Source organism: Salvelinus namaycush, chromosome 24 (genome assembly GCF_016432855.1).
Source record: "Salvelinus namaycush isolate Seneca chromosome 24, SaNama_1.0, whole genome shotgun sequence".
NCBI classification, from domain to species: Eukaryota; Metazoa; Chordata; class Actinopteri; order Salmoniformes; family Salmonidae; genus Salvelinus; species Salvelinus namaycush.
Window position 1 is genome coordinate 16,056,733 of NC_052330.1, and position 15,873 is coordinate 16,072,605.

The 15,873-nt window shown below is 44.3% G+C and overlaps 1 protein-coding gene across 1 annotated transcript in view; it reads right to left on the reverse strand.

Annotated features, from left to right (window-relative positions):
* The window catches only part of LOC120019345 (opsin-5-like), a 33,026-nt gene extending 23,419 nt beyond the window's left edge, over positions 1-9,607 (reverse strand). The window contains exon 1 of the mRNA XM_038962637.1: positions 9,465-9,607. Within this exon, the coding sequence (XP_038818565.1) occupies positions 9,465-9,597 (133 nt within the window). The 5' untranslated portion in view covers positions 9,598-9,607. The remainder of the gene's footprint in view (positions 1-9,464) is intronic.
* Between the last annotated feature and the right edge of the window lie 6,266 nt (positions 9,608-15,873).

A 15,873-nucleotide genomic window follows, 5' to 3' on the forward strand; every position in this document is an offset into this window, starting at 1 on the left:
GCCATAAGGCAAAAGTGATAACTAAGTGGCTCGGGGAACAAAACATCGATATTTTGGGTCCGTGGCCAGGAAACTCCCCAGACCTTAATCCCATTGAGAACTTGTGGTCAATCCTCAAGAGGTGGGTGGACAAACAAAACCCCACAAACTCCAAGCATTGATTATGCAAGAATGGGCTACCATCAGTCAGGATGTGGCCCAGACGTTATTTGACAGCATGCCAGGGTGGATTGCAGAGGTCTTGAAAAAGAAGGGTCAACACTGCAAATATTGACTCTTTGCATCAACTTCATGTAATTGTCAATAAAAGCCTTTGACACTTACGAAATGCTTGTAATTATATTTCAGTATTCCATAGTAACATCTGACAAATATCTAAAGACACTGAAGCAGCAAACTTTGTGGAAATTAATATTTGTGTCACTCAACTTTTGGCCACAACTGTACACTGTATTTCTGATCAATTTTATGTTATTTTAAAAATAATTTTCTTTAAAAAACAAGGACATTTCTAAGTGACCCCAAACTTTTGAACTGTAGTGTAGCAAATTTTGAAAGTGTTTGTTATGTTAGCTAAAAGTAGAGACTCAGAGCTACAAAATGGTACATCAGACACTGCAGTTGAGGAACAATGAGAAAGTCATTCTGCTTTAAAAGTTCCTGGAATGTTTTGGTACATCTACTGGAGAGCTCTTTGTCTACACCTAGTCAGCATCATTCACAACCTTTTTAAGCCTTAGCCCCACCCATCTCTTTAAGGATTCACATGTGAGACCATGTGCTAAACAGAGTGAGTAAGGTACAGTAGTATAGTAAACAACCAAAGAATTCAAGACTAAAAGTGGTTTAAGTAGTGGCCTACTATAAGGAAAAACACCAGGTAAAAATATGTTATCTAGTCCTTCGCCTATAACCTAATCTGACTTTGAAAGTGTCCAGATAAAAAATATTGTATAATTATTAGATGATGGGTCATGTGAAAGAAATGCTATAAACACCCCCCAGCCACATCTAGCTAAGTGGATCGGTCACTATTGTCTAGACATACACATGTTCATGAAATACAATAGATGGCTGTAATCACCCCCAGACACACCTGGCACAATTTTATGGGTCATGTAATTATTCTCTTGTGGAGTCTTTTGTTTAGACATCTAGCTAAACAATTAACCATAATCCCCAGCCATAGCTACAGTAAAAATGGATTGTCATAGCTAGCCACAATGCATGAAAGTATGAATTTGCAGGTAGCTAAAGCTAACGAGCTAGCTAACATTAGGCTATAACTCGCAATGCAAATGGCTTTCTGAGATACTAATAATATTACTACACAGATCATACATGTAACATTAGCTAGCGAGCCAGCAAGCTAATGTTCGCTAGACTGCAAACAGTACACTTAACTTGCAATGAAAACAACTTTCCGAGAAAACATATAGAAACATAATATCTGAAAATGTAGCTAGACTCTTATCCGTAAAGATGGATGAACTCTTCATGGCAACGTATCTTTTACGTTTGTTTTGTAACTAGCTACAGCTTATTTGGGCCGTTGTTGTGTCAGTCACTCCGGTTCACACTGACCGTGCGCAGAAAGTAGCCCATCACAACTTTTTCCCACTGATCTTTGTCAATAGCGCCTGAAATTCTGGGCAGCAATGATGTAGAAAGCAGTAGCAACACTTTTGCAGTTCTCCTTGGCTAACGTTAGATCTTTGAAAAAAGCTGCGGTAGCAAGGATTATCTACACATACTGAGCACCTCTGATTCAGAAGGGTTGGGTTAAATGCAGAAGACACATTTCAATTGAAGGCATGCAGTTGTACAACTGACTAGGTATCCCCCTTTTATGTTATAGACAGAAGCGTGCTACATGGCAGACCAATCCAAACCCAGCCCATCCATTATCTCAGCTAATCATGAATAGCAGGAAGGTTCCTGTCTTTTCCGTGGCTAAACAAACTAGGCTCGTAATTTAACAATTTATTTGTATTTACAGATGGCTACACGTTTGTTATTAAGGCACATGAAATTTTGATTAAAAATAAATTAAATAAAAAACGTTAAAATGCCTCTCCTGTGAAGTAGTGATGTGCGACATATGCCTAGTTTCTTGAAACGGGTCATCTATCTGATGCTGTCTGGTCATAAAGAGGAGGACATTGTTGCCGGCCGTAGCATTGAATGCAAGGAAGCCAGCGAGCATTTGGGGTCCCTTGATAAAATAATAGTCTAGTGTTGAGCTAAACTGAATGAGCACAACAATGAATGGTCCTGGCACACTAAAAAAAGTGTCAAGGGACGCCAGTTTGGATTTGGCTTCACTGATCTCACATCGCATCAAGAGAATTACGTCATTGACAGAAACAACTTGAATTGCTGCATCACATTGTGTTTTTTATTCCGGGTGCTAGCTAGCTAAAATTGGCCCTTTTGTAAATTAGCCATGGATGGAGATAGGGATTTGGACTTGTGGCTTTACTTAATTCTCCGTACTGGCCAATGATTATAACGTTGATTCTGTTCCAACCGTAAATTAGTACATTGTGCCCCTGGACTGAGAGAATGTAAGTTCAATTTGTAGCTAGATGTAGAAGGCTAATGTTAACTAGCTAACGTTGCCCATGAAAGGAAGTTAGGCTAGCAGGCATGCAATTTAGCCAGGTAGCCTAGGACAACAAAAAATAGTGTGTACTGTATGACAGGGTCATAGACTGTTTTGTCAACATGAAACAGAGGAGGATGGCATTCGCAATTCTCTACAAGTAGGTTGAGTCAACATGTTTTTTCTACTTGCACGAACGTGCACGCACATACACACACACATAAGATGGCGCCGAAGAACATGGCTGACGTTTTACATTCTCCCAACCAATTGTGCTATTTTTTTTTTTTTTTTTGCGGTTTGTGTAACTTATTTTTTTACTTATTGTGTACATAATGTTTCTGCTACCGTCTCTTATGACCGAAAATAACTTCTGGACATCAGAACAGGGATTACTCACTGCGGACTGGAAGAAACTTTTTCCTTTAACGAGTCCGACGAGAAGGATAAACTGCTTTCACTGGAACAGGCCCAGATCCCCGCCTTTTGCGTGAAGAAAAGATGCAGGAAAAGGGGCCGCAGATCGGGCAGCCTTCTGAGAATCCGTAGGCGAGTAAACTTCCACTACCATCCGTTCTTCTTGCTAACGGCAATCATTTGAAAATAAAATTGATGACCTACGATTAAGATTATCCTACCAACGGGACATTAAAAACTGTAATATCTTATATTTCATGAGACGTTCCTGAACGACGATACGGACAATACATAGCTAGGGGGGTTTCCATGCACCGGCAGAACAGAGATGCTACCTCTGGTAAGACGAGGGGTGTGTGTCTATTTGTCAATAATAGCTGGTGCGCAATGTCTAATATTAAAGAAGTCTCGAAGTATTGCTCGCCTGAGGTAGAGTACCTTGTGATAAGCTACAAAGAGAGTTCTCATCTATATTATTCATAGCCATCTATTTACCACCACAGAATGAAGCTGGCACCAAGACCACTCTGAATCAACTCTATAAGGCCATAAGCAAAAAAGAAAATGCTCACCCAGAAGCGTCGCTCCTAGTGGCCGGGGACTTTATTGCAGACAAACTTAAATCAGTTTTACCCAATTTTTACCAGCATGTCACGTGTGCAACCAGAGGAAAAAAATCATGGACCACCTTTACTCCACACACAGAGATGCATACAAAGCTCTCCCCCGCCCTCCATTTGGCAAATATGACCATAATTCTATCCTCCTGATTCATGCTTACAAGCAAAAACTAAAGCAGGAAGTACCAGTGACTCGCTCAATACGGAAGTGGTCAGATGACGCGGATGCTACACTACAGGACTGTTTTTCTAGCACAGAAAGGAATATTCATCCAATGGCATTGAGGAGTACACCACGTCAGTCATCGGCTTCATCAATAAGTGCATCGACGACGTCATCCCCACAGTGACTGTATGTACATATCCCAACCAGAAGCCATGGATTACAGGCAACATCCGCATCGAGCTAAAGGCTAGAGCTGCCGCTTTCAAGGAGCGGGAGACTAATCTGGACGCTTATAAGAAATCCCGCTATACCCTCAGACGAACCATCAAACAAGCAAAGCGTCAATACAGGATTAAGATTGAATCCTACTACACCGGCTCTGACGCTCGTCAGATGTGGCAGGGCTTGAAAACTATTACGGACTACAAAGGGAAACCCAGATGCGAGTTGCCCAGTGACGCGAGCCTACCAGACGAGCTAAATGCCTTTTATGCTCGCTTCGAGGCAAGCAACACTGAAGCATGCACGAGAGCACCAGCTGTTCTGGATGACTGTGTGATAACATTCTCGGTAGCCGATGTGAACAAAACCTTTAAACAGGTCAACATTCACAAAGCCGCTGGCCCAGACGGATTACCAGGACGTGAACTCAAAGTATGCGAGTACCAACTGTCAAGTGTCTTCACTGACATTTTTGCCCAAGGAAGCTAAGGTAACCTGCCTAAATGATTACCGTCCCGGTCATGGCTCACATCAACAGCATCCTCCCGGACGCCCTAGACCCACTCCGATCGCATACCGCCCCAACAGATCCACAGATGATGCAATCTCAATCGCACTCCACACTGCCCTTTCTCACCTGGACAAAAGGAACACCAATGTGAGAATGCTGTTCATTGACTACAGCTCAGCGGTCAACACCATATTGCCCACGAAGCTCATCACTAAGTTAAGAACTCTGGGACTAAACACCTCCCTCTGCAATTGGATCCTGGACTTCCTGACGGGTCGACCCCAGGTGGTAAGAGTGGGCCACAACATGTCTGCCATGCTGATCCTTAACAGGGGTGTGTACTTAGTCCCCTCCTGTACTCCCTGTTCCCTCCTGTACCTCCTCTTCCTCAATGTGAGCAAGACAAAGGAGCTGATCGTGGACTACAGGAAAAGGCGGGCCGAACAGGCCCCCACTAACATCGACGGGGCTGTAGTGGAGCGGGTCGAGAGTTTCAAGTTCCTTGGTGTCCACATCAGCAACCAACTATCATGGTCAAAACATACCAAGACAGTTGTGAAGAGGGCACGACAAAACCTTTTCCCCCTCAGGAGACTGAAAGAATTGGCATGGGTTCTCAGATCCTCAAACGGTTCTACAGCTGCAGCATCAAGAGCATCCTGACCGGTTGCATCACCGCCTCGTATGGAAACTGCTCGGCCTCCGACCATAAGGCACTACAGAGGGTAGTGCGAACGGCCCAGTACATCACTGGGGCCAAGCTTCCTGCCATCCAGGACCTATATAATAGGTGATGTCAGAGGAAAGCCCATAAAATGTCAGAGACTCCAGTCACCCAAGTAATAGACTGTTTTTTCTGCTACCGCACGGCAAGCAGTACCGAAGCTCCAAGTCTAGGACCAAAAGGCTCCTCAACAGCTTCTACCTCAAAGCCATAAGACTGCTGAACAATTAACAAAATCGCCTCCGGACAATTTACATTGACCCCCCCTCCTCCCTTTTGTACACTGCTGCTACTCGCTGTTTATTATCTATGCATTGTCACTTCACATGTACAAATTACCTCAACTAACCTGTACCCCCGCACACTGACTCGGTACCGGTGTCCCCTGTATATAGTCTCATAATTGTTATTCTTATTGTGTTACTTTTTATTATTATTTTTTACTTTAGTCTACTTGGTAAATATTTTCTTAACTCTTCTTGAACTGCACTGTTGGTTAAGGGCTTGTAAGTAAGCATTTCACGGTAATGTCTACACTTGTTGTATTAGGCGCATGTGACAAAGTTTATTTGATTTAACACACACACACAGAGAAATCAGAACCATCGACAGCCACATCATATTTAGCTTACGTTAATTGGACTAAATCGTTTTTGTATGTTTTTGTTGTCACAGTATTAGACTAAGCATAGGTGATTTGAAAACAAAGGTTTCTGTACCAAATATTAAGTTCTGCTTTTCTGATGTATCAAATACTTATGTCATGCAATAAAATGCTAATTAATTACTTAAAAATCATACAATGTGATTTTCTGGATTTTTGTTTTAGATTCCATCTCTCACAGTTGAAGTGTACCTATGATAAAAATTACAGACCTCTACATGCTTTGTAAGTAGGAAAACCTGCAAAATCGGCATTGTATCAAATACTTGTTCTCCCCACTGTATATATTTAAATCACAACACATAGGTTGTAATATGGATATTTTTTCTAGCATGGCTTCCCCAGTGATTTTACCCACGCACCACTACTGGTATTTTGACAGGATGTATCAGCTAACAGAATAATGCAATTGCAGGGATTTCTAGTGGCGCAGATATGAGTTATGATAATGCACAAGCACAGAGGAAGTTGTCTCCATAGTTTCCTCATTTGGCTTCCGTGTTGTAAAAGCATGCAGAAATGAGGTGGATACAGCAGAAAACACCAACAGTAAAAAGATGGAACTTTATCCCTGAATTCACATTTTTCCATCCAGTAGCTAAAGCTATGTCTACATTAAAATGCATTTTCAAAGTAGGATGTATTCAGCTTTGATGTTGAGCAAACATCACTCCATATTACAGTACCTTCCTCTCCTAAATCAATCTGTTGATAATCGATCTAAGCACATCCTTCGAATACATTTTATATCATAACATTCAAATTCCTAAGGTTTCATTTAAGTGTTATGTACTTGAATGACCACAATAATGTATGTTGATTAACATTGGTTGATAGAAGAACATTCTTGATTGACGGATGGATCAAACAACCTGGTGGTCATATAGCATGATATCCCACAATGAAAGCTCATCAGAGCTGTTGACCAATCAGGATGCCAGAACATTATCAACAGAGAGCTTCTGAACAGCCTCTAACAGGAGTCTCCTATGCCCCGTGCAGTCTGGCTTCTGAACAGCCTCTAACAGGAGTCTCCTATGCCCCGTGCAGTCTGGCTTCTGAACAGCCTCTTCGGGCTAGGGGGCGGTATTTTCACGTCCGGATGAAAAGCGTGCCCAAAGTAAACTGCCTGCTACTCAGGCCCAGAAGCTAGGATATGCATATAATTGGTAGATTTGGATAGAAAACACTCTAAAGTTTCTAACTGTTAAAATTATGTCTGTGAGTATAACAGAACTTATTTGGCAGGACGAGACCCCGAGGACAAACCATCCAGCATAAAAAAAATTTAGGTGACAGTGTTTCCAAGAGGTTTCTATGTGGATCTAGATTTTTAAGGCACTTGCTTGCAGTTCCTATCCCTTCCACTGCATGTCAACAGTCTTTAGAAAATGGTTGATGTTTTTCCTTTGAGAAATGAAGAAGTAGGGCTGTTCAGAACGAGGGTCTAGTCTAGTGTACTGTTGTGGTTGGGGCGTGACCTGAAAGGTCGCTCCACTTTGTTTTTATCCGCTATTGAACGCAGTTTATCCCGTCTTAAATTTGATTATTTACGTTAAAAAATACCTAAAGTTGTATTAGGAAAGTTGTTTGAAATGTTTAGATCAAGATTACAGGTAATTTATTAGATATTTTGTAGTCATGTTGCGCGAGTTGGAACCGTTTTTTTTTTTTATCAAAGCGTCAAATAAATGGAAATTTTGTAGATATAACGACGGAATGAATCGAACAAAAGGACCATTTATGATGTTTATGGGACATATTGGAGTGCCAACAGAGGAAGATCTTCAAAGGTAAGGCATGGATTATATCGTTATTTCTGACTTTTGTGTCGCGTCTGGCGGGTTGAATTATGATTGTCATGTGTTTGTTTGATGGGGTGCTGTCCTCAGATAATAGCATGGTTTGCTTTCGCCGTGAAGCCTTTTTGAAATATGACACGGTGGCTAGATTAACAAGAAGTTAAGTTTTAATTTGGTTTATTGCACTTGTGAATGTATGAAAGTTAAATATTTCAAAAAATATATATTTGAATTTCACGCTCTGCCATTTCACCGGATGTTGTCGAAACGTTCCGCTAGCGGAACCCCTAGCCGTAAAAGCAGTCCCCTATGCCCGTGCAGTCTGACAGACCAAATAGTGGCCTTTACAACTCAGTAGCCCATAGTCAACATGTCTGGAGGCTGTCATAGATCAGTTTGTGTCCTGTAACTGTGTTAATTAGCATGAACATTCAAACCTTTCTTAATGTGATAACATTTATAGAAAGGCAGGGGCACATTAGAATTCATTTAACCTGTTAATAGACTAACCACTAACCATCACCATTTGTGTGATACATTGCTGTCAATTTCATTTTAATCGTTTTAGTTGGCTTCGAAGAGGGTTTCCATTTCCAAGGCAACCTAGCCAACCTAGACAACTTAGCCAACAAAATAACCTGTAATTACTACTGTACCCTTTAGAGGAGAAACACACAGTGGTTTCCAGTGGGGAGTCTGTCTGTATATAAGGAGACTGGCATCTCTTTCTAACTGCATGTTAACTGCTGATACACAGCCACCTCTTGACTGTTCTATTAAAGTCCTTTCATGTCAATGTGCCACATAGCTGATAATAGCAGGTTATACAGTAGATGTATGTCTATTTTATCCACTTTCTCTGTTACTGTAGCTGTTGCCTACGTTCTCTTCATGTTGTCCACGTAACATCTCCCTTTGGTCCACACACAAATTGATAGAGGAGGAGAGGGGTACGTTTATAAATTAAACTTTCTATCGTCTTTGAAAAGGTGCAATGAGTGATGGAAAAGTATGTGGAATCATTACAACCAGATTATTGCTATCAATTGAAGCAAAGCTGAAAAGCTACTGAATATCGGATCTTCTACATTCGAAAAGAAAATAACCTTCTATCCCTTTTCAAATACATTTTGAATGTACAATGTCTTACAGATATAGGCAGTGCTTGACTTGGGCTGAAATAGGTGCCGGTACTCATTTTGGGTGCCGGTACTGTTTATATCTAGGTGCAGGAGCTCCAGAATACTTTTGAGCTAATATTCTATTCTATAGGAGGAAGAGGAGCATAAGCAGTATTCAGCTCCTGCCCAAGTCAAGCACTGGATGTAGGATCTTAATTTGAGCCAGTCTCTTAGCAGGAAAATTTGAATTATTATGTGGATTATAATGAATGGACATTTTTGTAGCGGTTGATACATTTTTCATAAGGGAAAATCAAGTGGAAAATGTAAAACTTTCGAAGCCTTTTTAAACCTCAAATACACTACAAGTTTGAAATGGAAAGGTGTCCTGCAACAGGGTGATCAAATTAAGATCCTACATCGGTACACAATGGACAACCTTGATGAATCACAATTGATTGCAAACATAATCGAATCAGAATGGCTCTCCTTGAGGTGAAGACCGGTTAGGCTGTGTCTCAAGGGAGATGATTGAGCAGAGGATATCAGTGAGTCTATTGATGAGTCTACTTCCCTATGCAGTCTACATCCCTGTACTTTATTGACACTTACCTATGATGCAGATGTAGAAAGCAGCCACGATGTCGGCCTCCTTGGACAGCTTGGAGGCAAAAGGGTCGCCCGCCAGGAGGTAATGGGGAACATAATCGGGGCGAGCTGAGGTGTCATTTCCTATCAGAGCCATGATTAGGAGTGTCAGCCGCTTCCTGGGGAGCCAAAACAAAAAAGAAAAAGCAGTAACACACCTGATTACTAGCTCACATTCTATTACTGCATTCGTAAAACTCAATCATGTCTTGAATTATCAGTCTGTACCTCCATGATGTTCAGTGCTGTATATTGCCTCTAATGGAAGACAGCGATACGAGAGAGAATTCAATCAAACACTTGGCCATGAAGAATAAATCCCAGATTAGTCACCATGGGGTTCAGTCTAGTTTCCTGCTTACTGTCCTTGGCTATCTCTCCCTCCACACACTGCACCATCTCACCTAGGGTGACCACATGTCCGGCATTTGATCAACAAATTCAAAATCTGTCCAAAATAAGCCCAATGCATTTTTACTGTCTTATTTTGGACCTAAGCTGGTCCACTGCCTTCCCGCCTTTGGGATAACAACTCCCATTGTTAGGGCGGAAACATGAGCATCTCGTCATCTTGTCTCTGTTTGCAGTCACGTTGCGCTTTTGACAAGTTAATTAAACAGTATATCACAAGGATGTGGTACTGGAGATGTTAAACACTTATCCAATCGTTGTTAAGGTCTGATATTCAGCGCAGCGCAAGGCGAGACGTAGGCCAATGTCATTTCGTCAACCAATCACTGTCAAATCCTTTCGGTCTCAATTCCAGCTAAACTTGGAGAGAGGACAGTTAACTACCTACAAAAAGCTGCTTCTGATGAAGATCTACAAAGTAAGTAAATAGCAATATTAGACTGTTTTGCTATGTCAGACAGGCTGACATAGCAAAACGGTAACAGTACAGGCAGGGAATAGGCAAAAAGGCATTGTTAGTGAGGATGGCCAAAAACTATGATACTAATACGGAAATGACCAGAGCTTCAAGTAGTACATGTAACAAAACAAACAATACCTCACAATGATGGGGTGCAAAGAACTGAACTAAATAGTGTGTGCAAATGTCATGCATGTGTGTGAACAGGTGATCAGAATTCAGGTGATTGGGATCTGGAGAGTGAGCTGCGTTCATGGGATCTATGTGTTTGAGAGCGTGAGCTGGAAAGTGGGCTGGAAAGTGAGCTGCGTTCAGGAGATCTACGTATTTGAGAGTGTGAGTTGGAAGCAGACGTTACACTGAGTGGCACTTCTGCCTTCAAAATCTACTTCCCCTCAGAAAGCATACCTCCATTTACAAGTCAGACATGAAAAAAGGTCAACTTTTGCTTTAACTCTGAAGGCCAGGTGCAAGCCAATCTTTCCCTTGTTGTGTTGAAACTATATTACACACCCCACAATAGTTTGTTCGTTTTCAAAGCCCTTCAACAAAGTCTAAAATCTGAAACAGAATAAAAATAAGTCTGCAATTTTCTCTCAAAAAAATGTGAGAATATATATTTTTCTATGCTCTAGGTTTCCAGTAGCGCAGTTTCGATACAATTACAGCCTAAGCCTAGGTACCAGGCTCTCCATGTAAAACAAGACCAAATGTTCTTCAGAGTACTAAAACTAACAGAAGTTTGTGACATCGGGTGCTGTAGGTGTCCTTGGAGGGCAGGCAGTGAGCAAATGCATTCCAGATTCAAGTCAGCCACAGTAGCCTGCAGGGGGTGGGAGCACCTGCCTAAAGTTATTTGCTATATTTAATTTCAGGAGCACCTTTAGGGGTTACTTCCAGTAGCAAATTATCATGACTTTCCCCAACCAAAAAAGTCTGCCTACCGTCTGCCAATCAAGAGTAAAACACTGGCAGGTCCTACAACTTGAGTATTTCTGACAAGGGACACCACAAAACACCACACAATATAATGAATTAGAAAAGGATGTGTACAAAGGGTGTGTACTTTCACTAGGCACTGTATGTGTGGACTGGGGAGTTTGATATACAGTACCACACATACAGTATATTATGTATAATACGGTACTTCTTCGAAAATGTAGGTTTATTTGAATAATTGATGAGCAGTCCATGCCAGGGCAGAAGAGTCTGACTCTGAACAGCAGAACTTCTACTGATTGAGAATCATACCAGGCCGAACGCACAAAACCCCAACATAGAAAACAACACAGACAACCCACCCAACTCACGCCCTGACCATACTAAATAAATACAAAACAAGAGAAAACAGGTCAGGAACGTGACATAACCCCCCCCCTCAAGGTGCGAACTCCGGGCGCACCCCCTAAAACTCTAGGGGAGGGTCTGGGTGGGCGTCTGTCCGCGGTGGCGGCTCTGGCGCAGGACGTGGACCCCACCTTAACAATGTCTTTGTCCGCCTCCTTACTCGCCCCCGTGGCCTCCTCCTAACAACCACCCTCCATGTCAATCCCACTATACCAAAGGGCAGCACCGGACTGAGGGGCAGCACCGGACTGAGGGGCAGCACCGGACTGAGGGGCGGATCCGGACTGAGGGGCGGATCCTGGCTGGCTGGCTCTGGCGGATCCTGGCTGGACGGCTCTGGCGGATCCTGGCTGGACGGCTCTGGCGGGTCCTGGCTGGACGGCTCTGGCGGGTCCTGGCTGGACGGCTCTGGCGGATCCTGGCTGGCCGGCTCTGGCGGATCCTGGCTGGCCGGCTCTGGCGGATCCTGGCTGGCCGGCTCTGGCCGATCCTGGCTGGCCGGCTCTGGCGGATCCTGGCTGGCCGGCACTGGCTGCTCCTGTCCGGCGGACGGCACTGGCTGCTCCTGTCCGGCGGACGGCACTGGCTGCTCCTGTCCGGCGGACGGCACTGGCTGCTCCTGTCCGGCGGACGGCACTGGCTGCTCCTGTCCGGCGGACGGCACTGGCTGCTCCTGTCTGGCGGACGGCTCTGGCTGCTCAACACAGACGGACAGCTCTGACGGCTCGGGACAGACGGGCAGCTCTGACGGCTCGGGACAGACAGACAGCGCTGGGCAGGCAGGCAGTTCAGACAGCGCTGGGCAGGCAGGCAGTTCAGACAGCGCTGGGCAGGCAGGCAGTTCAGACAGCGCTGGGCAGGCAGGCAGTTCAGACAGCGCTGGGCAGGCAGGCAGTTCAGACAGCGCTGGCCAGGCAGGCAGTTCAGACAGCGCTGGGCAGGCAGGCAGTTCAGACAGCGCTGGGCAGGCAGACAGTTCAGACAGCGCTGGACAGGTGGGAGCAACTGGAGAGAGAAGACGGAGAGACAGCCTGGTGCGGGGGGCTGCCACCGGAGGACTGGTACGTGGAGGTGGCACCGGAAAAACCGGACCGTGAAGGAGGACATGCGCTCTTGAGCACTGAGCCTGCCCAACCTTACCAGGTTGAATGGTCCCCGTAGCCCTGCCAGTGCGGCGAGGTGGAATAGCCCGCACAGAGCTATGCTGGCGAACCGGGGACACCATTTGTAAGGCTGGTGCCATGTACGCCGGCCCGAGGAGACGCACTGGAGGCCAGATGCGTTGGGCCGGCTTCATGACACCCGGCTCGATGCCCAACCTAGCCCTACCAGTGCGGCGAGGTGGAATAGCCCGCACTGGGCTAAGCACGCGTACTGGGGACACCGTGCGCTCCACCGCATAACATGGTGTCTGACCAGTACGACGCCCTCTCACTCCACGGTAAGCACGGGGAGTTGGCTCAGGTCTCCTACCCGGCTTTGCCACACTCCGCGTGTGCCCCCCCCAAGAAATGTTTGGGTCTGACTCTCGGGCTCCCAACCGCGTCGCCGCGCTGCCTCCTCATACCAGCGCCTCTCTGCCTTCGCTGCCTCCAACTCCGCCTTGAGACGGCAATATTCCCCTGGCTGAGCCCAGGGTCCTTTGGCGTCCAGGATCTCTTCCCAAGTCCAGGAGTCCTGGGTTTTTGGCCGCTGCTCCTGCTGCTGTTGCTGCCCTTTTCCACTCCGCTTGGTCCTTTGGTGGTGGGTGTTTCTGTTACGGCTGTTTTCCTCCTCTTCGTCTGAAGAGGAGGTGTAGGGATCGGACCAAGACGCAGAGTGGAAAGTGGTCATTATTTAATGAACACTTCAAGATACAAAAACAATAAATGTGACCAAACCGAAAACAGTCCTGTGTGGCACGAACACTGACACGAGATACAAACACCCACAAACACACACGTGAACCCCGGCTGCCTAAGTATGATTCTCAATCAGGGACAACGATTGACAGCTGCCTCTGATTGAGAATCATACCAGGCCGAACGCACAAAACCCCAACATAGAAAACAACACATAGACAACCCACCCAACTCACGCCCTGACCATACTAAATAAATACAAAACAAGAGAAAACAGGTCAGGAACGTGACAAGCATGGCTACCACAGCATTCTGCAGCGATACAACATCCCATCTGGTTTGCGCTTAGTGGGACAATAATTTGTTTTTCAACAGGAAAATGACCCAACACACATCCAGGCTGCGTAAGGGCTATTTGACCACGAAGGAGAGTGATGGAGTGCTGCATCAGATGACCTGGCCTCCACAATCACCCGACCTCAACCCAATTGAGATGGTTTAGGATGAGTTGGAATGCAGAGTGAAGGAAAAGCAGCCAACAAGTGCTCAGCATATATGGAACTCCTTCAAGACTGTTGGAAAAGCATTCCAGGTGAAGCTGGTTGAGAGAATGCCAAGAGTGTGCAAAGCTGTCATCAAGGCAAATGGTGGCTACTTTGAAGAATCTGTTGTTTAACACTTTTTTGGTTACTATATGATTCCATATGTGTTATTTCATAGCTTTGATAACTTCACTATTATTTTACAATGTAGAAAATAGTAAAAAATAAATAAAAACCTTTGAATGAGTAGGTGTATCCAAACTGATCCTGTATATATAGTGCTGTTTTGATTATCTCCAAATATGATGCTGCAGTTCTGCATCAACTTTCCCTCCAGAGTCATATGTGCACTGCAGACATCATATAGCTATTTTAAGAGTAGGTCTTCCACCTGCAATGTATTATGAATGCATGCATTATATATACGACTACGTAAAAAGTACCGTACAGCAATAACCTGTGTGCACGCGTCGTGACGCATTATGTACACCAGATGCGCAAGGTGTTTTGCCTTGCACATTTGCTGTCTAGTCCGCATTTTCCATACTTGATGCACATGTGCTTCGCAAGGCTGCAGAATGGAAAAGGTTATTTTCGCCGTCTCTGGGTTTCCTTCCGTGTTCGACCAAAGCGCAGATTGCTATCGGGACTGCCATGCTAAAAATGCTGCATGGAGACACATCACCAATAAAATTGGATTACATGGTCAGTTGACTGTTAAATAACAAAACTGGAAAGTGGAAGCTATGTGCTGGTAATTTCTTAGCTAAGCTATCTAGCAAAATGGTTAGCTTTGTAGTTAGACAGCTAGCTAGCTTGACTGTTTATGAACTTCCGTTTGTACCACTGCACGGTAAAGCGACGCACAAATTGAAAATATTGAACGCATGCGGTACACAGAACGCAGCGCAGCCTAGTGCGGCATCCCCAACACAGTTTTGTGGACTGCTCCATTGACAAGGCATGACTTCCATCTGAACACAAAGAGTTGACGCATCTGGTGGACATGAGGCTTTCTTGTACACCAACTGTGTCAAACTGTATGCGTTCTGGCGGAAGTTAATTTCAATGGGAGGCAATCCGCACCGCTGCGACTCATCTGCTGGAATATGTTGTGGTGTGGCATGTGTTGGACTTTGCCGACTTGTGTCTTTGCCGCGTGTTATCAGAATCGGACGTAGATAGACAACCGAAGAAGGTGCTAATGTGTAGGGTGAATCTTTTTGTTGTGATGCTGCACATGGATTTCAGGTGTACCCACTTTTCTTTCTACAAAAAGGTAATTTTGTCGGCAAGACACATCAATTAATTTGAGTGTAGACCTAATGACAATCGCAGAATGTCATTACACTTTTTGGTGTTTTGTAACAGATGTCTCTTACCATTCAACAAATGGCAGGTGCACAGTTTGAATTCTGGAATTGTTTTGGAGTGGCGGATCATGCGCAGGTAACCTACTTTTTGAAGTGATTTGTTTGACAATCAGATGAAAACATCGTAACTGGTTGTGTTCATGCCTCATTAAAAGGTACAACTTGTTTACCGTTAAATTACATATTTACTATTAGGCCCATAAATTGTTTTCGTGGAAACATAGGAGTTCCCGTGAAAAAAGAGACCCCTGAATGTCACTGTATAATTTGTACTCTGCTTACTTCGAATGCACTATACCCCTTGCGTGTAATGCAGAATAAGCATCTGTGGATTCATAAATGCTGTTAGTTGTATAATTGATTATATTAAGTTTTGGTTGAACTTATTAGAAATCTATT